The sequence below is a fragment of the Glycine soja genome, chromosome 14 (genome assembly GCF_004193775.1).
Source record: "Glycine soja cultivar W05 chromosome 14, ASM419377v2, whole genome shotgun sequence".
Taxonomy (NCBI): domain Eukaryota; kingdom Viridiplantae; phylum Streptophyta; class Magnoliopsida; order Fabales; family Fabaceae; genus Glycine; species Glycine soja.
In genome coordinates, this window is record NC_041015.1 from 2,622,212 (window position 1) to 2,649,299 (window position 27,088).

A 27,088-nucleotide genomic window follows, 5' to 3' on the forward strand; every position below is an offset into this window, starting at 1 on the left:
TGTGTTGATGAAATAATTAAAAAGGTATTATGATTGTAGGTACCTATCATCGTGCAAAGCAGATTGAAGAATTTTGCATTTGATATACATCATAGATGGCCGCGTGTTCAAAGATTGATGTTTCCCCTTCCTAATCAATGAGAAGGAAGAAATTCAAACGCTTCTCAAAAGGAATGAGGAAGGACTCACAATGTTTCTTGCTTGGTTACGTTTGAAGCAAATAAGCATTTTACTGAAGGCAGATATTCATGTTTTTTCTTCTTGCATCTATATTTAACATTGTCATTTTTTACAGGTCTACAAATCCAAGATAATGTTTTGAGAAATCTCTCTCTTATTGAAGTGGATAAGTTACTTCAATCATATGGAAGATCTCTTTCAAACTATTCTTCCATGCCATTGCCAGTGGCATGATGTGTTTGACTTCCAGAATAAGTTGATTGTTGATGAACTTAACTACGATCAAGTTAAGATGGAAAGGATCCACCAGGAATCAATGAAGTCGTTGACAATACAACAACAAAAAATGTATACAACGAAATTATAGAGGCAATCATGTCTGGATCCAGTGGGTTTTTTTTTTCCTTATAAGGTTATGGTGGCACTAGAAAAACATTCCTTTGGAAAACTTTATCTGCAGGATTTCGTTTACAAGGATCCATTGTCTTAAATGTGGCTTCAAGTGGCATTGCCTCTCTACTCTTACCTCGAGGTCGAACCGCTCATTGTACATTCTCCATTCCATTGGTCATCATCAATGAAGAATCAACTTGCAATATTAAACTAGGGAGTATTAGATCAAAACTTCTTCATGCGAAACTAATCATATGAGATGAGACACCGATAATGAATAGGTTTTGCTTTGAGGCTTTTGACAGGATAATGCGAGATATAATGGCATCTCAAAATAAGGACAACATTGATAAACCTTTTGGAGGTACGGTAATTGTATTAGGTGGTGATTTTAGACAAATATTGTTTGTCATTAGGAAATGATGATCAAGACAAGACATTGAAAACAGGTGGTGATATTATTCTCATTTGTATTTGTTTATGTTCATCCATTATACTATTCAAATCTATGTTCAAATCATTTTGATCTATAAGTTCGTAAAGTATACATTTTAACCTATAAAAAGTTATAGATATGTTGAATTTAGAATGGTATAATAGGAATGGATTTTAGTTTATTATAACATGTGTATTAAAATTGTATTTAAGATGTCATATAGTATAGTAGTCAACAATAATGGTTTAATAATATATTCCCAGATCTGGGACTAAAACAAAAACTATGTTGATAATTTAATTGGATGCATAGACGATTGATGAGAGCAGTGGAGAAATCAAGAAAGAGACACGTGTTGAGATGTTGAAGTTTCTCTTATATTGTATATTTTTTAGTTAGTATATAATAATTGATGGATGTAGCTAGCAGTGAATAGCCAAGTGGAAATGTAAGAGACAGAGAAAGAGAAAAAAGCAGAGGCGCCGCCTGGGTGTTCCTATGCCGTGACTAGTGGGACCCACTTGATAAAATATTTGAGTTTCTTAATAGTTGAATATTTGACTTAAACAAAAAATAATAATTATTTTTGTCCTTAAAAAAAAGGGCGTGGGGAGAAGAGAAGAAGGGCTCGAGGCAGGTGGTGATGTGCCTTTTGTGTAGTAAACTAAAGCATTTATTACTTAGCAGCATTTCTCATTACTCTTCACCCCAAAAACAAATATATCAACTTCTTCAAATTTCAAACCACTCTCTAGTCTCCATCATTGTGCATCTATTACTAGTAATATATTACTCACTCTTTCTCAGAATAAATGTTATTTTATACAAACTTATAGAAATCAACAAGAATATTTTTAAAATACACTTTTTAATTATTAAAAACATCCTAGTTGTGCCTCTGCAATGTCTCCACTTTCTCCCTCCGTTTACTTTCTTTTTGCCCTCGGTAAAGCCACCCCCTACTATCCATTTTCCTTTACGTGTCCTTCCTACTTCCTTCTCTCTCTCTCTACTCTCATTTTTCCTTTTCTTATTAAAATTTGAAAATACCACTACTATCAAACAAATAATATATATACATCTGTCAATGTATTATTATTATTATTATTATCATATTTTTTAAATCTCAGAAAGATAAATAAAATTATTAAAATTAAAATAATATTTTAAGTTATTCTCTTATTTTATTAAAAAGTAAAATTCCAAACTCAAACTCAAACTAAAACAAGCAAAAATATATCTAATGGCTGAACAAATTTTGATATCGTATAAAAAAATGTTTAACCTTCACAGTAAAATTTGTCGTGTTGAAATGATAGAAAATGCATGGATAGTAGATGGATGGGAAATAGAAATTTTATGCTTTATAATTTGGTTCACTATAAAAGTGAAAGAAAACGAAAATTGTGAGACTCACATCTAAATGCCTAAATGCAGTCCTTTCAATTTGGAAAGAAAAAAAGGTGAAAGATAAGGTGATTAATAATTAAAGATTAAACTATTCTTGTTTTTACACACTTTTATTTTATTATAATTATTTTTTATACGTAACTTTTTTATTGGAAAGAAAGGTTTTACATCATTTCATTAATAACTAAAATACTCATACGTTCAGGAATGACATGAAAGAAAAAAAAGTTTAATACACACTACAAACGTCTATGCAACATAGAATAATAAATATAGTAGATAAATGTTAGGTCACATTCTTTGATGTATTTTTTTAAAAATCTTTTCTTATTTATTGAAATTTATTAAAAAAAAATCTTAAATCTTATTTAATAATTCTTTCTTGATTTTATAATTTTTAATATATTTTAACTAATAAAAAGAAGTGTTGTATGGAGAAGGACTGTGTGAAATAGTATCTTGTTACCACTCCTCATATAGGTATGATAAAAAAATTGATATGGTAAAAAGAAAGAGAGAAAAAAAATGAGAAGTGTTGATAAGATATTTAAAATATATGTATCATTAATTTAAAAAAAACTTCCGACTATAATACAAATTAAACACTCTTAATAAATTATAAGTGACTTGATTTGTTTGTATGTGAATTAAGTTTTTCTTTCTTAACTAAACATAACTTTTCATTGGCGCCACTATAACCGACCTTGAATTCTCAAGGCGAAAAGCGTTTTTTTAGGTTTTATTTGTCGATTAATTACACTGAAATACATGTGAGAGATTGATTGTGATTTCATATTGTAAACTGAAAAAACATCTACTATCATACTTTTGAAACGCGATCTTTCAACATACCTCTTATTGGACCCTAGGTTTAGGTTAGAGGGCCACAAAATAACCCTGAAATTAGAGGCACGCACTTTAATGAAATCCCGATGTTACCCGCAAAGTGTGAATAAAAAATATTACTATACTCCAATCTCTTTTTTGTTATCTTTCTAGTTCTTAAAATTTATTTATTTAGTAGTTTTTAATTTGATATGGTTTTTCTATTTTTATTTCTATCTAGCTTTTGAATATTTAACTTACTATGAATAAAAAAATATATTAGTAATAATATATTGAAATAAATTTTAATATAAATGAACACATTATTAAATTTTTGAATAAGTAGATAAAATAAGAATTTTTTATGCGTGTCTTAAAATCACTAAATTAAAAAAAAAATCAATTAGGTTTAAAAATGAATGTAGATTTACATTGAAAATCACAATGCAAATATGTAATTAACATTTATTTGTAAAAGTTATGCACTTTTAATTCCTTGATCAATGCATTAGAGGCATTTGCCGGTGTCTCATTAAATAATAGTTATTTAATTTTTAACTTGTACTCTTAAAAAAACTGATGATGGAATGATAACTAGTACTATTTTTATAATACAAGTTAAGAAAACAATATATGTTGATTAAATATATTTAAACTTTTAAAGTATTGAATATTTTATAATGTTTTAATTAATTTTTTATTTCCTGATATATACCTTAAGAATATGTTAAGAAAAATTTAACGGAAGGTAAACTAAAATCGTAAAATGATTTTGAAAGTGTTTTTTTATATAATAATACGAATAATAAATCGTGCACGAGATTGGTCTGTTTCAACTAAAGTACCTTTAGTAAAACACTTTAATGTTGACTAAACTTTATCATTTTTTTTTTGTTGGGATTTTTTTATTATCGAAAATGACTAAATAAAAGAGAATGTAATTAAATAAAAAAAATGTGATTCTAATAAAAAGCCAATGAGTTTGTTTCAGACAAGCCAATCCAATTCTTTAAGTGTGATTAAAAAATTGTAATTCTGATAAATATCAGCTAATATTTAAGAATATAGACTTATATGTTCCTCCTATTTTTAAATATATGTGATATTAATTTATTATTTTAAAATATAGACATTTAATTCTCTTATTTTTAAAATTGCATAATTTTAATCTTTCTACTTTAAAATAAAAATATTTAATCTTCTAATTTTATAAAATTTGTAATTTTAATTTTTCTCAAATTCAAAAAGCTTGATTGATATAAATTAACTTCATGTGACCTAGTGAGTTAATTTTTTAATCTATAGTCAATACGTTTGTTAATTTCTTAACCGTTACAGTTTGAGGAAAAACTCAAAATTACAAAAATATGAAACTAAAATTATAAATTTTAAAAATAAAGAGACAGAATTATGTTGAAGATATATTACATAAAGTACCGTTAACAATTCTCAATCACACTATTATCGCATGCCTTCTTAAGAATCGAGACGAGTTCAATTCTTAAAATATTCCTAGGTCCCTCCTCAATCCGTAATTCCCAAAAGCAAAACAATATTTTATTTTATAAGCATTACATGTGGACTTAATTTTCGTTAAAAGAATTTATACCATCATTATCTAATTGTGTGTGCGAAGAATTTGTAGATTTTTATTTTTCTATAATAAATAATTTTTAAATTCTATCTTGAGTAGTAATTTTTATTAAATTTTTTTGACAGAATAGTAGTTTTTATTAGTTCAAAATCTAAAACTGTTATATTGAAATAAAACTCAAAATATATGACATTTTGAGAATTTAATATTAGTGTAGAAATTAGACAACACAGAATCAATGCCAAAGGAAGAAATAAATTACCACTACTTGTTTTAATTTTTTAAAATCACTATGATTATTCATTTGTTTCTGGAGATTCTCTACGAAAAAAAAAATGTTTCTGGAGATTTTTTTTTAAGTTATTCGTTATTGAGATACTATTGATAAATGATGTGAAAAAACAGTGATCCCAGCTTGGATCAGGCTTGCGAAATTAACCGGGCCGTAATTTTCTAATGAGTCCACGGGCTGAGGCCCGTTTGTGTCTTGCTTTCTTTATTATTTCCTCTTTCCATTATTTTTTTTTGTGAGCCATTTAATTCCAGATTTAGTTAATATTGCAGAAACTTAGATTAATATAAAAAATATCAATAGGTCGAAAATTCTATTTCAAATATAAAATCAGTTTTAGTTTTGAGTTTTGACTTATTCTTTTGTGTTTTAACTTTTAAAAAAATGTTACTAATTGAAAATAAATAAAATAAGTGAATTATTTTGTCAGTGACAATAGTAGTTATGAAATAATGATGACTATGTTTTAAAATCCGATTATCTATTAGTTGGTTTGATTCGATCGTGACCTAGATGTTTGGGTGGGTCGAGTTTTCTATCAAATCGATTATACATGGAACCTAGTGCAACTTGGTATGATTCAATTAAATTTGTAGTTATATAGGTGACCTATTAACCTTGAGTTATGTCACTTCCAAGGGAGTAAATGAGTAAGGTTATGCAAATCAATTAGTGACTCACTGGTTCAACCATTAATTTATTAATATAATATCTTTGATCCGGCCAATCACCATTCAATTTTTTAAATTATGGGTTGTAGTGGGATTGAATAGTGATAATGATAATAGAGACCGCAAAATAATGACAATGGTGACGATAGCGGTGTTAAGAGTGATAGTGGTTAGAATGTGTTTTTTAAAATTAAAAATCAAATTCACAATTTTTTTTGTTTGTTTTGTTAATAAATATAAAACTATTTTGAAATTGAATTAAAAACCAATTCAATTCCATATTTGTCGAAAATGTTTTATTTTGAAAATTGCATTTGAAAATCAAGAACCAAAATTCCTCATCACCCGGAATTGGACCTAAAGTAATACATTTTTATTTGAAATGTTTGTTATGTTTTTATATACCAGTTTAAAAGTTATGTAATTTCAGTGTAATTTTTTTATATTTTCAAATAATATTTTTTTGTTAGGTGAATTTTAATGTAATTATCAATAAACTACAGGGGTTATTCGTATTTTTTATTTTCTTTGTAAATATTATTAATTAATAAGATGCCTTGAAAAACATTGATTAAGAAACTCACTATTGAATATTGATTAAGGGAGTTTGTTGTAAAAAAAAGCATTCATTAAGGAGTTGAATAGTAAAAAGCTTTCAGAAAATATGTTTAATACTATATTTCACTATAACTCGACTGTAACTTTTAATTAAAAATTATTCATTATTTTTTATCGATGCTGTTAAAATACTACTAGTCAGAAAGTCCTTTCCCATATTTTATATAAAAAAAACATACTAGTTTTGTTTTCATGTGGCATGAGTATTCACAAAAAAAAAAAGTGGTATATGATATCAATGGGCGCAAATCATGAATAATACTACTACATTGTGGCAATGACCAACTGCAAGTTGCATAAAGGTTCATCTTTTTCTTTACTTTGAGATTTGCCATCTATAATATACTCGATTTTCGAAATCTTCACATGCATCAGAGTCATACAATTTGATTACGTTCTTTAAGAATCTTCTTGAGCTTATAACCATGTCTAAATGATGTTTCATTTTCGAACATATGAAAAACAGACTCCGCCGTTCAATAATTGTTTCTATATAAATTTTGGCCCCTAATTTTTTCTGATTTTATTTAAGAGTCTCTATTTCACAGTATACTACAAGAGTTTTTTTTCCTTTTGGGTTTGTGTACTCTACAAATTATAAAAGTGTCGCCATTTTATTTTAACAAGTTAAATTATAATAAATCACATTAAATCGATTTTGGTAAATATATTTTAATATTTGTACAAAGTTGACCGGCAAATTAACCTATTATGAACTATTTTCAGGCGAATATATATTTAGTTTTCTGTAAGTTTTTAAATTTATTACTGCAATTATTATCACTGACAAAAAATTATAATTATAATAATTATTATTATTATTACACTCCTTAAAATTTGCAAAGGTATAATTTTCAAGTTTGTCGTGACCTTGAAATTTAATATACAGACGAAAAGTAATTGTCACAACATCTGCATCAAGTTGTCATTGTATATATTTGGTAGTGAAGACAAAACTCTTATTAATGCACAATAGAAACGTCGATGAGAGCCAGAGAATATGAAATTATGAATGGACAAGAAAGTTAGGGCTTGCACGCCAGGGAATTAAGGAGGTTAAAACAATACTTCCAGTTTTGTTTTTGATTTTTTTAAAGCAATTAAGATGACAATTATATCCAGACTATACGAGAGTGTTTTTAAGTATATGCTATTTTCGTTCATTATTTCACTTATTTAAGTAAAGAAAAAAAATTCTATTTTTTTTTTCAATCCAAACATTAAGAAGATAATTTTTTTTTTTTATATAAACTGGACATTTTGACAAAAATATCAAGTACTGAAATAGCAAATTAAACAAGTCAAGAATTCAATCTAACTTAGCCTAGAATTCCTTAATCAATTGGACATTAATTTAAACTGGATCCTTTGCCGTTGGAGATTTAACTACAATGCTAATCGATAAAATTGGTATATTGTTTATTTTTTCAGTATCGCCTTAACTCTTTATGTTTGAGTCCTGTCTATAGCAGAATTCTTAATTATAAATACTACATTTTAATTTAGATATTTTCAACCTAATTAATAAGATAAAATTCATTTGATTTATTTATCTTTTAAAAATTTAAAATAATATTGTTTATTATATTTTTATTTGTATATTTCTTTATATTTATTTTTTAAAAATTTTACCTTCTTATCTAAATGAGAGAAAAATAATAAATATCATAACAAAGTTAAAAATTTCAGTATTAATAAAAAATATTAATTATATACTGTAATGGTTAGTTATTTAATCCCAAATTTACGTCAACCTTTTGTTTAGTATTCGTACCTAAAAATTCAATATTTTAGTCTTTATACAAAACTTTTTTTTTGTTTTAATCTTTGATGTTAAATTTTGTTTATAGTGTAAAATCACTACAAAATACAATCATAAGGAATATAAAAAATCGAATATGAATTAAAATGTAAAGTTTTAAGTATAAGAAACTAAAATAAAAAATCAACACATGCAATTACAGAGAACAATGACTAATTAAACTTATAATAATATATTTGTTATCCTACAAAAGAATAAATTACATTAACTATCCTAGAGTTTTATGAACCTACACAAATATTTCCTTTTTTTTACTCCTACAATAATCCCTCTTAAATTTTGAAAAATATACATTGGTCATGCTCATTTATACATTACACTAATTCATCTTAATTGTTTATAAAATATTACACCAGACTAAACAAGGTTATTGTAAAGGTTAAAAAAAGTAGAGTATTTATGTAATTTCACAGAACATCAAAGATAATTAGTTAAATTTATTCTTTATAAAATATGTAAATAGAAGAGAAATAGTGAGAATAAGTCAAGATTTATTTTACTATATATTTTTATTATTTTAAAATAAAGTTAATCCAGAAATTTATGACTTTGGGGGAGAGAAAATGACAACTCCATGCACTTTTTAGGGTTTTTCGTACCAACTTGATTAGTTGGCAAGCTAGGAAAGCTACATGCCCCTACAAATGTACAATGTGTAGCCTTAGTCAAACTAGGGAGGCTTTTGTATAGCGAACCTGGCAGTCAAAATTTTGTACACAGTTGAGTTTGCAGAAGGAAGAAAGAACCATAGCTAGCTAAATATATATATGAGGCTTTGTTTGCCAATCTGATAATTAAGCAGTGACAGATGAGGAAGAAGTTTCCTTAGCATGGATTCCTATGAAGTCTGTGGCACATGTTGATCTTTAAGCAAAAATATTTAAAAACTGATTGAAAAAGCTATGCATATGATCTTCCCGAAATGCCCGAAAATGCATGGTAGCAAATGCAAAATCATCTAGACTGCATGTGTTCGGGGATTGACACATACACAAACTGGCGAAAGCATTGTCCTACTTATATGTTATATCTTCAAAACCAGAGATTTAATTACCATAAATAATCTTCAAAATCAGAAGAACATATAAGAAATTAATGAAATTATATATGCTTTCTCAATTATATTAGGTTTAGCCGTTAATATTATGATATTGTTTTGAAGCACCATTAAAAATTCGTGTTGGAAAACTACAAAACTTATGATTTTCTAATAAAAGTCATCGAAATTTGAATAATAAAATTAACAATATTTGGATACTTTTCATTGCAGTATTTCAAAATACTTTTTTAGATTTTTTTTTTCAAAGAAGAAAAAGGTCAGTGAAATACTGCATATAAAATTAGGAGTATGTTTCAAACAGTCCTAATCATAAATTTATAAGAATAATAATTTATTATTTTACGCATATTTTGTGAGGTTTTTACATAATAATTTTTTTTATCACATTAGGTAATTTACTTTTAAATTCTCTCTCCCTTTGTTCTATATTTTTCTTTTAATTATAAAAAGTATAAAAATATTGCTGATTGAATAAAATTCATCATTTTTAATGATATTCATAAATGAACAACAATACGATGATGGATATACAGACAAAATTATTGGCGATTACATTTTTGTAGTATTGAAGGGGTCGTATATTCCTGCCATTGGCTCAACAATGATGGGCATTTTGGCAGGTTGTCTTGCATGGGTAAAGGAAATTAAAGAAAGGAAGGAATTTATATTTGAGCACTGAGCCCACAGTGTGAGGTTGCTTTGAGCCCCTCAGACAGCAAAATCTCCAACAAAATTCATTTTAGAATGTTAGGACAAAAACCCAGATTCTGCAATTTTGTTGGAATAATAACCAATATATCTACATAGCCATAAAAATAATGATTATTAAAATTTTAGAATTGAAGGAGAGAATTAGCTTCGGCATAAAAAGTAACGACTATATAAAGAAATAGAAAGGCATTTATGCTTATGCTTGTTAGGCTTTCTTAGACAGTAAAGGATCTAAGTACATGTAATTAATTTATGTTGCGAGTAGTCAAAACCACCCCAATAGTTAGTTGATTTGAAAATGATAAAGAAAACAAAGTACTATAGTTGATTGAAATATGTTACTTTTCGTCTCTCACCAACAAAATTTTCTTATATAAGGAAATTATAAGTATTTATATTTTATTTAATGATATTATCTTTAAAATATTTATTATTTATTAAGGCTAAAAAATTTTAATGCTGAAATAAATAATAATTTTAAAAAAAAAGGTGTGGATTTTTCAATTAGAAATGATATAACTTAATGAAGTAAATCAATTTCTTTAATAAATATAAAATATATATATTTATTACTTATAATTAAGACAAGAAGGAATATATATTTATGATATGTAAAAAAAAAGTACCGTCACTTACACTAATTGTTATGTTTATGATACGAGTCACATGTTATTTTTCATCAAATAATGAGTTGTGTTGGTGATTTTGACTCACCAGTGACCACAATTTGTCCTTCGAGGATTTTAGGTCAATTAGCTCACGAAGTAAGGAGTATTTTATGCCAACCATGCCCTGCAAGAAAGTGCCTTTTAAATGTTTTATACATATGTGATGAATGAAAGAGAAGTGATAATGAAGATTATATTAAATGGTTAAAAACAATTTCAATAGAAAGAAGCATAATAGTTGAATAATCCATGGCATGGGGAAGAATTGATCACAAATGGCGAGAATTAAGGTGGAGGATGAGATATATTGGTTGCTGGATTTGAGTGGAATGGTGCTTTATTCTACTTTTGCTCCTTTCATTCATTCATAATTTCTGGCACACTGTTTAGGGGTCAACGGTGCGTAAGGATTGGACGGTGATGCGACTTTTGTTGACATTTTTGGACTTTACGTTTGATGTGACTTGGCTAGCTGTCTTCCTTATACAACTTGTGTTACCCTCTTCTCTCATGGTTTCCTTTAAATCAACCATTGCAAATTTTCCATTCTCCTCCTAGTAACCCACCTCGTTTAAACTCTTCCTGTATCAATTCTTATCAACACACTTCTTTTTTTCCTTTCTTGAAAAGCAAAGTACAATGTATTTTCATACAAAAAATTCATAAAATTAATCCCCAACACGTTGAGATTAGAAGCGAGTTTTTCCTCCCTTAATCAATTTTTTTCATATGTAATACAGTCTCAAAATCAAATTATTGTTAATATGTTTAAAAAATTTCATTATTTATCAACTATGTTAAATTTTATTGATCTTATAAACACACTGTTATTTATAATAAAAACGATTCAAATATTCAAGTATTTGTCGCCTTTAGTTTGACGTCGCGTCAAATAATTGAAAGCAAGCATATATACACTTTATCTCGCGCAATGCGTCAAATTTAACATTCTATATAAGTTCTAACACGAATATATATATATATATATATATATATATATATATATATATATATGTATATAGTTTAAATCCACATATTCAGAATTAGATCAAATGTTTTATTTAGAACCCTTTTCCCATGTGAATTAAGCAGGAAAAAAATGATAGCAGGATTAAAAAAATTCAAATTAACTTATATAGAACATAGAGAATGTGAGAATTCATAGGGAACTCTTAACTACTTGTGGTCTGCATAAGCTTGAAAACTCCTCTAGCGCTCAACATTGTAATTTGTTGTGACTTACAACATGTTTGGTTCTTCATCAGCGACCCTTTGACAGACACTCGTAACTCCGAAGCTACCAAGACCTACTTCAGCATGTTTGAGAGATTATAGAATCCGTGTTGGTTTGTTATTTTCAAATATGCACTTTGTATTTGGCGTTGGGATAAAACCACCTGACACTTTAAAAGAGTAACTCTTTATCAAAGTGGAGTTGGACAATGTGAGAAACACGTAATATTGAACCTACTTTTTTATAAACTTTTTCTAAAAAGTTGTATATTCTTTAAAACACTTTTTGTATATTATAGTGAATCATATTCTGTTTCTTCTTCTTCTTACATTATTTATTTTCTGTGGAACGAAATCTTCTTTGTCCTTCCAAATAGGTCAAGAATAAAAAATGAAGAAACAAAATCAACAAAGTGAATGAATTTATTAGTGTAGATTACATTCCACTTAAGCTTTAGCCACATGAGAGTGTGTACCTATTTTTAGATATGGCAGTTGGTCATTAAATCATGCCCTATAATTTATTTTTGGCAGCCTTTGGTTTGCGTTTGGGGTCTAATAATGATATACTTAGTCGTTTTGCTGTGCTACTACCCTGTGTGGAACCAAGCAGCAGCTCATAAAAGAAAGCTTACTTCCGGGTCATTGGAAAGGAATCTGACTTGTCCAAAGGAAAATTCTGTACAGTTCCACGTATTTTATTTAAAAAAATACACCGAGTGGTATAAGAAATACTATTATATTTTACAAAACGAATTATATCGGTTCTAAAAAATAATTTTTTTATTTAGTCTCTTTAGTTTTCATAAATAAATCATTCAGTTTTAAATTCGATCAATTTAAAACCATTTGAATTAGATTGGTTTTTTACTTTGATCTTATTTTACTTTTTGGGAGAAAATAGTAAATAAATGATAAAAATATATATATAATAAAGGATAACTTAAAATATCCAATATCTCATTTATAAGTCAATAATAACTAATAGCAGTTTAACTCTTTAAATATCTACTATTAAAAGTAAACTTAATAAATATGCATACGTACCTTTAGTCAAATAGTTAAAAATTATCTTTAATTAAAATGTCTTTTTATAAATAAATACAAGTCATAAAATAATTTTATAAATATAAAATAAATAAAAATATAAACATAAACGGTATAATAAATTTATAAATAAAAACGTATATGCGTATATGTATATATAAGTTTAATTTGGATTGGGTTTAATATCCTATTTTCAGTAAAAAAATAATATTATAATTTATTATACATTCAAGGATATTTATTGTTTGAGTAATTTTCATATGTTATTAACATGTTTTTTTTACTATTAATTAATTAAAATATATTTTATATAAAATTTTAAGTAATTATTATAAAAAATTAATGATATTATTGTACATGATAATTGGTGATCTAATTGGTTCCCACTATTAAAAACATATATAGTCTAAATAAATTGTTATTATTTTATGCTACAATTTCACACACACTCTTATATAATATTTTCAAAAAATAACTATTTTTTTAAAATTATTTTAAGTATTTGTGTTTGTGTTAACATTTACTTTTCATATTAAAAATATATTACTGGTATATACATCTAAATTTAATTACTATCAAATATTTCTATTATATTAAATAGTATAAAAAGAAAAATTCATAGCCAATTAATGTTAAATTTTGAGGAAAACAAAAACTAAAATAGTTTATAATTTGGAAATCATTAAATATAAAGAAAGAATGTTCAACACAGCAAAGTCGACGTCACATGTCAAAAGTAAAGTGAAGGTACAATAAGTTTTTTTTCTTCTTTTTTAATGAACACAGTACAATAATTTACATCCATTACAAACATGTAGTTTTACTGCTATTTAATACTTACTTTTATATTTTTGAAGAACCTTCAATTATTGATATTGATCTTGAATTTTTTCCTGTAAGTTATGCTTTTTTTTTTTACATAAAACTTTTCATTGATATTCTTAATTTATTTGTTAAATATCAATTTCAGTTACCTGTATGCTTTTTTTTATATTATATATATTTTTTCTTAACACTATGGCCGCAGTTCTGAAACAATTATACTTTGTTCCTAATGATTACGTGTAAGGTTAGGTTTCATCACATCGCCCTGCTAATCAACCCAATCAAAATAGGTTAGATTGAGTTAAATTTGTATAAATTTTCTATCAAATTCAAATTAAACCAACCTAATCAATAGTGAGTTGGGTCTACGGGTATTGGAAATTAAAAATATCTCATAATATTTTTAAAATATTTTTTTATCATTTTCAAATGACATTTTGATATAACTTTTGATTAGTTACACTGTGCAATATGCATTTTGATTTTTTTCTTTCTTTCATATAGTTTAACTATAAACACAAAAATTCATATGTAACAACGAAGATGTGAACGCTTTGATTTGTTATAAAATAAAGAATCCTGGGTAGGATAAGAAAAAACTAGTATACTTGCTTGTATAATTGTGTTTGGTGTGTGTGTGTGTTTTTCTCTATTTTTTTATATAAAAATATACAAAATAATAAATTAAAATAAAAATATGTTACATTAATAGAATTGTTGGGTTAATGGATTCCACACCAAAACCCGACATCCAACAAAGAACTTACGTTTTTTTTCCACTGATATAATTTTTTTTACTAATTAAATAAAAATTAATGTTGGGTTTATTTATTCACTGATATAAAAATTTTGATAGAGTATTGAAGGAGTAGAGTTCGAATAAAATACTCAATTAATTTATATCCTTATTATGGTATTAAAATTGTCATTGCCTTTTGCAAAATGTTAATTTATATCGTGCTATGAAAACAAAAGCATAGTTCTAGAAGAAACGTACGAGTTTGTAGAAACCATAAAGAGCCCATAGAGACAATTATCGGCATATGCATGGAGGGGAAAACAGCTTGTTTTGGTGGTAGTGTTTTTGCCTTTTTAATTTTGCTTGGGTAGGAGTTAAGTGGGTGATCATGCATGTATGTACCCAAAAGTATTTTGGTCGGTGGAAATTAAAGCTAAGCTACTCAAGTAGTACATTTACGATTATAATATGGTGCACTTTTGCCCTTTCCGATTAAACGGAAAACAAAACGCTTCTCCATTTGATTATGTAGCATGATGAAATCCATGGTTGTCAAAATATGAATATTTTTAGAGCATCAAATTATAATGTATTTAATTCTTACGGAGCCTACAAAAGAAAAGAAAAAACTGCATCTGGGATTAAAATGCACGAGGAATCATGCCAATAATATAAAATACTACTATATAGTTATCATATACCATATAGTTTTACATGGTTTGCACTTTGTAGTAAATATTACCAAAAGTACTATTTTTTTCTAGATTAGAAATGTTTTGATTTTCATGCGAAAAGCAATGAGATGCATGTGTGATAATCTGATGGGTAATGGGCAGAACCTATAAGATGAGAAAGTGAGAAAGAAGCAGAGCCCAGAGAGGACAGTAACAAACAAAACTATAGACAGCACTAATGAATGTGCGTTTGTTTATGAAGAAAAGATGCTGCTTTTGTGCGTCAGTGCAATAATCTTTGCAAAGAAGGGCAACATAAATATTACTAATTAAAGACTTTTTAGGCCAAACAACAACAAGCTGGCTTTAAGCACAGTTAGACAGTGGAAAACACGGTGTGAGAAGTGATTGCTTTTCAAGTGTATCATTAACACACTTTGTATAAAAGAGAGAGAGAGAGAGAGAGGGTTTAGAATGCTTTGAAAAAAGAGGGTACTTTCACACACACGCTTACAAGTCACAAGATCAAGATGTGTGAGAGAGAGGAATGAATTGAATGAACCTTGAGAGAAGTGTGTGATGTGAAGACTGAAGAGGAAATTAAACTCGTGGCCCCCAAGGGGCAAACAAAGAGAGAAGAAGGTGCCGAAAGAGGACATGAAGAGGCATTTATAACTTTTGCTTTCTCTTCTTTCACTTTTTTGGGTGATTCATGTTATTTTTGGGCTTAAAAAATTAATGATTAATCTCTTTTTTTATTAATAAATGTTAATCATTAATTTTGTTAACAGATAATATCAAACATTTTCCCCCTTAATCATTTATGATGCAACTAATCTTATATTTTCAATAATTAATCCCTTATAGTGAAACTTAAATACTTGTTTAAATACTTAGTTATTTATCAATTATATGACATAAAATTGGTTTTCTTTCTTTCACGTACCTTATCTAACAATGATTCTATTGCTTTTCATCTTTGGGCCGCTCTTAATCATCTTCTATTAGCCAAAAGTTACACAGCTAATTAATCGACCCATGAAGTGACCTTAAGACACGAGCTTATCACAAAAGGCAAACAAGGGAAGGCTTTTTCATGTTCCAATTTTTATTTTTGGTTTCGTGTTCCTTTGTTGTTTTTCTCATGTAAAAGTTTATGGCTAATTTACTCACAGCCACCCTGCATCTTTCACGCGCCAAAACGCTCAGAACTTTTTCATTGGCCCGGGCAAGTAATTAACTTCAATTTTTTTTTTAAAGTGTTATTCATACTACTCATAGACACATTTTGCGTATAAAGTTTTTATCACGACACTTTTATAAAGTATACATTTATATTTTAATTCCATTTCCTTACATAAATATAAAATGATATTGTAACAAGAAAATTTATTAAATTTATTTAGAAATTTAATAGTTTTTATTTGAATAATTCTTAAGTGTATTTATTTAAATTGACTTGATCATTTTAAAAAAACTATTAATAGTAAATTTATACTTGTTACATCAACATATTTGAAAAATTAAATAAAATATAATGACTATATATATATATATATATATATATTAATTATTATCTACATAACTTCATGTTTATAATAAGTTCATAATACTGAATGGAAATAAAATAACTTTACCAAAAAAAGTTCTTCAATGTCTATTTTCTAACATAATCTTGTAACTTACATATCTCATTCAGAGTATACTTTTATAACAACAAATCTTTCACCTGCTAAGTGCATGTTTGACAATTAATTGGTGGTGCACCAAACAGAGAATGGCCAACACATGTTTCTTACATCTGCGTTCATATGTTCGATCTTCATTAGAACGTGCGTTGCAACAAATTAAACAAATGGAAAAGCAAACTTGCTCTAATTGTTTAATTGTGGCTGCATTATTGATCATGAGTTCTATATATATATATAAAGACTCACGACAATGCTTTGTTTCACATTGAAGACATGAATTGTCGTGTTTGGGGTGAGATTTTAAGAAACTAATAACTATAATTTTTACGTTCAAATTAATTAAAACCACAAAACCAACCCATCTGGTTGAATTGCCAGCGCTGACTCTCGTTAATTCATCTTCTCCACGTGCAGTCACAGGCCATATACCATCTAATCCCAAGGCACCCGCCAACAAACTGTGCTATTTTGAACAAATTTACTCTCACTGGATCTGCTGCTCTATTGTCCTGGTTTTATGCTGTGGATTCGCTGATGGTAGAGAATCTTGTTTCTTTGTCTTCGTATCTTTCACTTTCATCACTTACCTACATGAATGTACATATGATTTTTTTATTGAGGGGTGCCATATATAGTAGCAGAAAACACAATTTCTGGTGTTAGCAATTTGCCTTGTTCATGTGAGTATCCTAAGTTAGGTAAATGTTGGTATATATACGCGATCTATGCAAAAATTTGACATGAGTAAACTGTATTTTTTTTATAAATAATAATAATAACAAAACTGATATTATATACAAATCCTAGTAATATAGCTTTTCTAACACACTTTGGTTAAAATTTGTTAGAAACCAATACAATGTTTGAGTTTACATCATATTTGATGAATTTCACTCATAATTCTTAATAAATTTTAAGTAAATAAAAAAATATTTTTCTTTGGTATTTCAAGTAAAAATTAAGATAGTGAACGCTGTGTAGCATTCATATGCAAAATGGCGGAAGATTTCAGGTGCTTAACTTTTTTTGGTTGTGTATTGTCCTTGTTGTATAAGAAACTATCACAAAACAGCTATATAAAATGTAAAGCAGCAAGCACGTTCATTTCACCGAAAAATCCCATATACAAAGGGAAAAAGGAGAAGCTTTTGTGTCCAATGCGTACGTTGGACGATTCTTAGCAGTACCCAATATATATGTACATATGAATAGCATTAATATTATATATAGTTGAGGTACAAAGGGTGCTATGAACCACAAGAAAAGTCTGTTTTTGAATAGGCTTTAAAACTAGCTAATATGGATCGGATTCTTTGCTTGATTAGCAGCACAACGTACGCTCACTTTTTTTTTTTTTTGTGGTTTAACAAATTCCAGGAGAAGAAAAATAGTAAAAACATAAAGCTAGCTAATTAACGATAAGAACCTAACACATATTGCATCAAATAGACCCAAGATATGCTGTAAAACACAGGAATATAACTTAATTATTTTTCAACATTAACTAAAACTATATATTTTGAATGAGGTTATATTAATTCAGCTATTAATTATTTTAAACAAATGTATATTTATTTTAAGTAACAATTATTTATAATTTGTAAGCCAAATAGCTTAAGTCGTTAAATATAAATTATTAAAAATATTTATTAAGAAAAAGAAAATAGCAAATGCATTAGCGGTACTAGAATGAACTTTTTCATCTCAGATCAATAAGAGATTATGCATAATTATCTTGGTGACTCTTTCAATAATTAATTCATAAGTTATTCTTAATATAATTTATGATCCATTGATAATATAAAATTATTCTATATAATTCGTATATAGACTTTAATCATTATAAAAAAAAATTGACTGTAAAATAAGTTAATCATCTAACCACAAACTCATATAAAATTGGGTTGGATTGATTTATAAAGCCCGTTCTGTCCAACTATTGTATGGTCCAGTCTGAATTTACATCTGATGATCAGTTTGTGTGTTTCGTATTATTTCATGAATCTGACCGTGTTAAGAAAAATTCATAACATTGTTTTGTCCTCTCAAGTCTCATCTGAATTGCATCGTAACTCATGAGATATTCTTTTTGTCTACGTGGGATGAAACTTTTTCAAATTTGAAAGATGCATTTTATTTCAAGCAGAGGAATTTTCACTGCTCTAGTTTTGTACTTCATCTTTCCATTTTAGTAAATATAAATATTAATTTTATGTCTTCAATGAAATGTCTGTAAAAAGACAACTTTGGAACTGCTTATGTTTAAGAAAAAAAACCAAACTAGCAAAATTATTTAGCAAAAGCTTCCCAAGCTGTCTGTCGCAAAAATTGTCATATACCACCACAAATGTAATGACTTTACTTAAAGTAGCCGAAGCACTCCATTTCCTCCCATGCAAGAAGTATTTTGTTTTATAGATAAATCATTAAAAACTAATCTTGCATAAAAAAAATCTCTATAACACTTTGAGAAAAGTATACAAGGATGAATTGCTTCCCAAAACTTTTTTTTATACTATCAAATAGAATACTTTAAAAAAAATATATTAAAATAATAATTTTCCAATTAGGTTCTATAAAAGTTTTTTTTTTAGTTTTTATTCATTTAAAAAACACACTCTCATTTTTAAGTGTTCCATTGGGATTGTGTTTTCCCTTCCTAAAACCAGTAGTAAATTATTTAAAACAAAGATAAGTTATATATAGTAAGTCTCACTTGTGGAAAAAAATATTATTATATATTAGAAGAAATGAATTTTACATTAAAGAAGTATGATGATAACTCGAAAAATAAAAAAATAAAAAAGATAACCAAAACAATCTACCAGAACAAAATAGCTTCTATACGTATATTAATTTCGATTATTAATTAAGGAAGATAAGAGTATTTTTTTTTTATAGCAGAAGATAAAAGTACTTGAGAAACTCTTTTAGTTTTTCCCCTGAAATGTATTTTGGAAAGTTACAAACGGTATACATGTACTATATCGTGGCATGTTATTATTTCTTGATATAAAAAAAATAATAACTAGTATCCTAGGATGTTAATTAAAAAAGTTAAAGTAAAAATATTTTTATTAAAAAACAAAAAATTATACTGTTTATAATTTTTTAAAATTCTTTTCTAATTTACATAATAAATATATTTTTTAGTTTCTTGATCAATGTTCAAAGAATGATTAGTAATATTCTTCATTTGTAATAATCAATTTATCCGTTATACTCAAGCTGACGAAATATACAGAAACTCTTAAAAAAATTGGAGTGAAAACCTTAATTTTTTTGTCATTTCAGTATGAAGAGAATCATAACCCTTGAGTGCAGATTCAATAAAGTGAGAGCTTCCATACAAGCTAGCCACATAAGAAGGCTAAACCCCAGCTTAATAAGTGCCAAAGTCTACAAAGCTATTGTCTAGTTACAATAATGTGAGGCACGCAACAACCAACACCAGGTTATTTGAAAACTATGACTATTTTTATTTAGTTACACATTTTATGTAGTTAATTGATACAGGTAAAGAAGTCTTAATAATTGGCTGGACACAGACAAAAGCGCAGGTGTGTATTTTTTGGAAATCTTATTGAAATATATATACATAAACTTAGCACCCTAATCTTCAACCATTTTTTGACAGAGTCATAAACAACAACAACAACCAAATCAACAAGCAAAAGCTTAAGTTCGATTAACTGTCATGTGAGCATATGCACATAAATTGAAGAAAAAAAAATCACAGAAAAACTTTGTGTGTAATTAAAGAGAGACTCACTCACTCAATAAATTGATATCTGACAAAGACGATCTAAAGAAAAAGAATTCATAGATATGGGATTGGAAGGACTATCTTAGGAGAAAAGGAAAAAGATATGGATGACACCTTAGATTATAGACTACAGTATGTAGCTGAGTGCTACTCAACAACATGGTTTAATTTTATTCTCAAAAATAAACAACGTCCCAAATTACATGCGTGCCACAGATGGAACGTAGTTGCGTGCACGCGCCGTTCCGAGGGAAGTGGTGATTGAGACTTAAGTGGTGTTCGTGTAGTTATTCTAGGGTGAGAAATTGCACTACGCGCGGGGAGTGATCCTCACGCGCCGAGCCCACAAGTAATAAGTGGCTTCATGTGAGTTTCATAGAGGGTCATAAACTTACAAAAACTAGAGAACAAAAGTCTTTATGCTCTCTCTTCCCCTTCTTCTTCTTCTCTCTTTCTACTGCTACTTATTATCAGAGCCTGATAATTGGAGAGAGAGAAGAGTGTGTGTGTGGGAATTGGAAAAGAAAGGTTAGGGAAGAGAAGAGAAGAAGAACCCATTTCAGTTTTCACTTTCCATATGAAGCCAAGAAAAAGAAAGGACTTTAGTTTTGAGAGATAAATATTGGAAGAAAAAGAAGCTTAGCTAGGTTTGTGAAGGAAGGAGATGATGATGTGAAGAGAGACAAGAAAGGTCGGAAACAATAACAAAGAAAAGCAGAGAGAAAGAAAAAAAAATATAGATAGATATATAGAGAGAGAGAGAGAGACACAGGAAGTAAGAAGTCGTTATTGCATTTTCTCATTCACTGCTCACTCTGCACTCTTCTGCTGCCTGGACCCTTCAGAAACTGATTTTTCTTTCTCTCTTTCTTACTCAGAAACCAAAACTTTTTCTTCCTGTGGAAAAAAGCCAAAGTGACAGTAGTAGTAGTAGCCACAATAGCAGCAGCAGCAGCAGCAGAAACAGAAGAAGAAGCAGAGAAGTTGTTCGTTTTCCCTTCCTTTTCATAGAGAGAGAAAAATCTAAGTCCACTCCACTCAACTCCCCCACCCCACCTCACCCTAACAATACAACAAGATCTCATCTCATCTCAAACAACAAACTCCCATCAAAAGAGAAAACTTCTCTCTTTTCTTTTCCTCCACCTACAAATTCTTTCCCTGCCACAAGACCCCACCCCAAGAAGAATAACACCCACATTAGATACACCCTCATACAAAATAATATATACACACCACTAGTTAGACAATAGAAGATCTATGCTTCTATAGTTCTACAGTTAGTTCTGTCTTTCCACCTACTATACACCCCACTTTTTTTTTATCAACAGAAGTAAACTATATATCATTACTTATATTGTCTCTTGATTTGAGAAGTAATCAAGGATTTTCAGTTGTGGCTACTACAAGGAGGTTACCTTCAGATTCTGGTGCCTTTGCGGACTGGGCAGCGACAGCTTCCTCCGGTGCTGGTGGTGGTGGCGGCCGCGCTGTCCCCGTCGACGACCTCTCCCTCGGCTTCAATGCGGGTCCTGCTGCCGCCGCCACCGGACCCACCGCCGGTATGTGGTCCACCCAAGCTAGGTCAATCAATTACCCCGAAATGGGGATGTTCGTCGTGGCGCCAGCTTCTTCCTTCCACCACCACCACCACCACCAGCCGCCGCAACACGATCCCTCTGTCATGGCGGATTCCCTTAACCCCGCCACTGCACTCGGCGTCGGCGTCGGCGTCATTCCTCTCCTCGCAGCCACGCCGTGCCTCGAATCCGACAACAACATCCTCGGAAGTAGGACACGTGGCGGCGGGGGAATTCAGCTATGGCAAGACCAACAACAACACCATCAAAGCCACTACATGAAGAAGCAGCTGCAGCAGGGTCTTCTCGACCATAATAGTAATACCAGTTCGGGGAATTTGATTCAGAACAGTGGCGAGGTAACTGCTTCTGGAACTAGTAGCGGCGGAACAACGTGCCAAGATTGTGGAAACCAGGCAAAGAAAGATTGTACCAACAGAAGGTGTAGAACCTGTTGCAAAAGCCGAGGCTTTGATTGTCCTACCCACGTTAAGAGCACTTGGGTCCCCGCCGCACGCCGGAGAGAGCGCCAGCTAATGACGTCGGCCACCGCAGCTGTCGCCGGTTCTAGTGGCTCCACTTCGGGCACTAAAAAACCTAGGCTCATTGCTTCACAAACCACAACAACTTCCCACACTTCCACTTCCAACACCACCCCTCCTAGAAGCTTTGACACTAGCTCTAGCCATCAAGGTTTGTGCTTTCTTTTCATAATAATGAAATGATTTTATTTTGCATGAATACACATATATTAACATAAACTCTTGCGTTAGCGTCAGGGGGTTTGGTGTTGAGCAGGGTGCGTGATGCATGAGTTATTGTAAAATCTCTTGAGACTGTCTTCGATTCTCACGGAAAAAAAACTCATGCATTAGCTTCTTTTGGGTTGGTGCATTGGCATGGGGTTTGGGAGTTGAAAGGGTTTTTATAGTTGTTTAATTGTGTTGTGCATTGTTAAATTGTGTGCATCAGATGCGGGGTTCAAAGAGTCATTACCTGGGCAAGTACGTGCACCAGCGGTTTTCAAGTGTGTAAGAGTGACGGCGGTGGAGGATGGGCAAGATGAGTATGCATATCAAGCTGTGGTGAAGATTGGTGGCCACGTGTTCAAAGGGTTTCTCTATGATCAAGGGGTGGAGAATAGGGATGTGTATCCTAACCTATCTGAGTTGCATTTGGGTGGTGGAAGTGGTGGTGCAGGAAGAAATGGGGTTTCATCTTCATCTCCAATGATGGATCCTAATGATGTTTATGCAGCTTCTGGTGGAGGGTTATTAGGGGGTTCTTCAGCATATGGTAATCCAATGAATTGATCTGAAAGTGTCTGAAAAACTGTGTCTTTCCGAGTGCAAGATATTAGTAGATGGGCTTGGAGAGGCTGATGATCTTTTAATTTTTTTCTAGGCTTTGTATCTTTATTGCAAATGTCACTTTTTCTGTCTGCCATTTTTCAACTTGATTTTAGTTCTATAATTCTTTCTCCCGCCCAATCTGGCCCTTGTCATTGCATGAGATCATCTGTTTGTGACAAGGAAGCCTCACTATCTTCTAACTGTTAAATGAAATTGTTTCTTATGTAGTAAATTTAACTCAAACTGGAAAGCAAAGGTGATTAAAACTTATTTTACTTGGTTCACTATTTTAAATTTTATTTTTAGTTAAGATTATTGATTGCAAGCTTGCAACAGTTATATTAACTTTTCTTTTGAAGCAAGTGCCTTTTGTTTTCCATTTTACTCCCCCTTTATTTTCATTGTTTTATACTTAAATTTGCCAAAGGTGAAATCTACAGTATTATACCTACAATCAATTGCTACAGTATAAAGCATATTATAAAGATGAGTTTATGTGTGTTAATATCTTATGATAATTGTTATTGATGTGCGTTCACCCCTTTGCGTGCCAGATGTATTTTTCAGCATGATTTACTCGTTATTTTGGAGTTCCTCCTTTTTTTTGGATAGACATAAACATAATACACTATTTAATTCCTTAGTTCTATATGCTAATATTAAATTGCCGCTTTGTGATGGCTCAGTTTGTTTTAAATATTGTGGAATAAATAAATGTTGATTTTACAAGTAGCTGCTATGTTAGACTTAGCTTGAGCATTAGAAGTTGCTGTAACGTCACCATCATTGTATGTCTGTCCTTTTCATCCTAGTTTATTGGCCATCTCTGATGCGTGAGAAACCTGCAAAGTTTCTGCATTCATGAAGACTTAATGTTCTCCTATTTCCTTTTGTTCTTTGTTTGGAGTTTGGAGTCCAGGCAATAACAATTACCGAACCTTTCATCTTCTAATAATAACGCTGTTTTCCAGTGTCTCTAGCCAAAATTAAAGCTGTTTAATTCTTCTGTTGCTCAATTTTGACGCACTATGGTGCCCAACTTCAACCACCAATATGTGCAGCTTAAGTTGGTGTCACATTTATTTCATTTGCAATCTAGACCCATTTTAGATTTATAATCCCATTCCTTTCTCTTCTAAAAGATTTTAATAGTAGTATTTGTAATGTTATAATATAGCATGTGGATATCCTAGAACTTGCCTTGTATGTTATTTCTTATCAGGATAAGTTGATGTTGAGGTTGCATTCTCAGCTTTTTTATACTTTATTGCCGGTGAAGCTGCAGATGTGTCACTTATTTTTTGGCTAGATTCTTAGATACCGTTGTCGACCATTCATAAACAAATGAATGATTGTCTCTATTCATTGCATATTTAGATTATCTTTTCCTGCACATGCTGCCCCCTTTTAGTTGGCTGAATATATTTTTTATTTAGGGCGATTATGTCATGTGGATTGCAATACAGTTTTTATATATATTTTGTTTGTCTTGTGTTTGCTATGATGCTACATATTTGTCTCATGAAAAGTCCATGAAGCATAGGATTTGCTTGTGTTGTGGCATGCTATGATAGTTCATTAATAGACTAATTTGGACAATATATGCATTCACATTTTTGTACCAGTGGAGTTTTTTTGGGTGTTGTGAGATTTCTTGAATCATAATGCTGATCTGTCCAACACTTCCTATCATGTCAATGAAAAAGCAATTTACTTTACTTTTCTACTGATGTAGAATCAATTACCCTGTCTTTAGTTAATTCCATTTAAGGATTGTGTTTAGAACAATTTGTTTGTGCCCTAGAGCAGGCATTTAGAATGTTGATACCAGTGGGTAGTTTTAGCTTGTTTTGTGCTGGCAAACTGTTTTTCCTTTCTGGGATTTGGGAGCATATGTAAAATATGTTAGCACTATCATTTGTTTTCTTCTCCATTGTGAATGATTGGGTAACTAGTTTTTCTTACTTTGCGCGGGGGGCCTCCCTTTACCTTTGGGTTTTTCTTTGTTAGAAATTATCATTTGATACAGCTTCACATGGTTGGTGTAATTATGTTGGAACATTAAGGTACATGTCTGCGCTGGTGGGTACACTACTCTTGAATTGCTCACATTTAAGTACACTAGAGTTTTATGCGTCTACTTTTTAGTCATGTTCTGCCAACAATTTCGTTTTGCCCCCTTTGCTTTGTTGCTGCCTGTGATCCATTATCATGTCTTCATTTTGTCATGTTCTGCGACTATTTTATTTCCATTAAAAAAATTTAAGCTCATGGCTATGCATTTTGTCTTGAATTTTCGTGACTCTCTCTGTTACACATGTTGATAGGCATTTTTGATACTGGGTTTTCATGTTTTGGCCTATTTGTGTTTGTTAGTTTAACTTCTTGACATGCTCTTTGTAGTGTCGAAATTTTGTTGCGTTTGTTTTGTATTGTGATTTCACAATGCTTGTGGCAGTGAATTATTTCTCTTCCATCAAATTATGGCTCTTCCGTAGTCTGACTTAAGCTCGTATTATTTGTTCCAAAGGTCTAGTGGTTTCTAGGAAAATGATTATTTATATAGAAGTTCGTGTGAAGTCATGTCTGTTACTTGGTTTTCTCCCGTTCCCTGGGTTTTTAGTGATTATTTAACAGCTACAATCATATTCTTCACCATGTATTTTTTAAGGAAACGTGTCATTATTCTGGCTAGTGTACGTGTTGTATTTTTTAGTTCTTATATAAGGGTGGTAATGAAGTGATTGGAATGTGTGGACTTTTTCTTTTGTGCTCATATAGTAACGGATTGTTCAGTGCTTCTTAGTTGATTACATGATAACACAATCTAGGTTTACAATATTTATTATTTGAGAATCGTTTATTTCATCTTGCTATTTTTACTTTTTGCGCCGTATACGTTCAAGATGCTTGTGTCCCTTAAATTTTTCCAGGGCACAATCTTATTTTGAATTGAACTTTAGGAATTTCCTGGGTGATTGTATGAACAGTTCCTTTATGAATTTATCTAGAATGGGAGAATCGACCGTGTTTGACCAAATTTGTCATATAGTTGTTTAGGATTAATGTATATATTTATATTATTTACCCCAAAAAATGAATGTTTAAAATATTTTTGCTATAATTTTCGGAGATGTCTACTATCACGCATTCTAATATTTTTAAAGTTTTTATTAAATTATAGTTTCGGTCTCTTTAGTTTTTTAATTCTAGATTCATGATTTTGATCTTTTTAAATTTTAATTGTAATATTTGGTTTTCTTAATTTTATAAATTGTGAATTTTGGTATACTTATAGATTATTAACTAATTATCCAATGATTGTGATAAATTGAGTTATTAAATTAATTATAAATTAAAAAATTATAATAAAAGTTTATTAATCCTATTTTTAATAAGAGTAGTTATCAACTCCTAATTTTTATTAGGAGTTAAGATTGAAAAGCAGAAGTCATGTAAGATTTTTTGAAATGTCCGATTTTTCTATTAAATGATCACTTC

General features: G+C 29.8%; 1 protein-coding gene across 1 annotated transcript; it reads left to right on the forward strand.

Annotated features, from left to right (window-relative positions):
- Positions 1 to 846: 846 nt before the first annotated feature.
- LOC114385228 (protein LATERAL ROOT PRIMORDIUM 1-like) lies at positions 847 to 23,871 on the forward strand. The gene is made up of 3 exons (XM_028345253.1): positions 847 to 942; positions 21,902 to 22,928; positions 23,208 to 23,871. The coding sequence occupies exons 1-3, from the start codon at positions 847 to 849 to the stop codon at positions 23,546 to 23,548; spliced, it is 1,464 nt and encodes a 487-aa protein (XP_028201054.1). The 3' UTR covers positions 23,549 to 23,871.
- Positions 23,872 to 27,088: the final 3,217 nt, after the last annotated feature.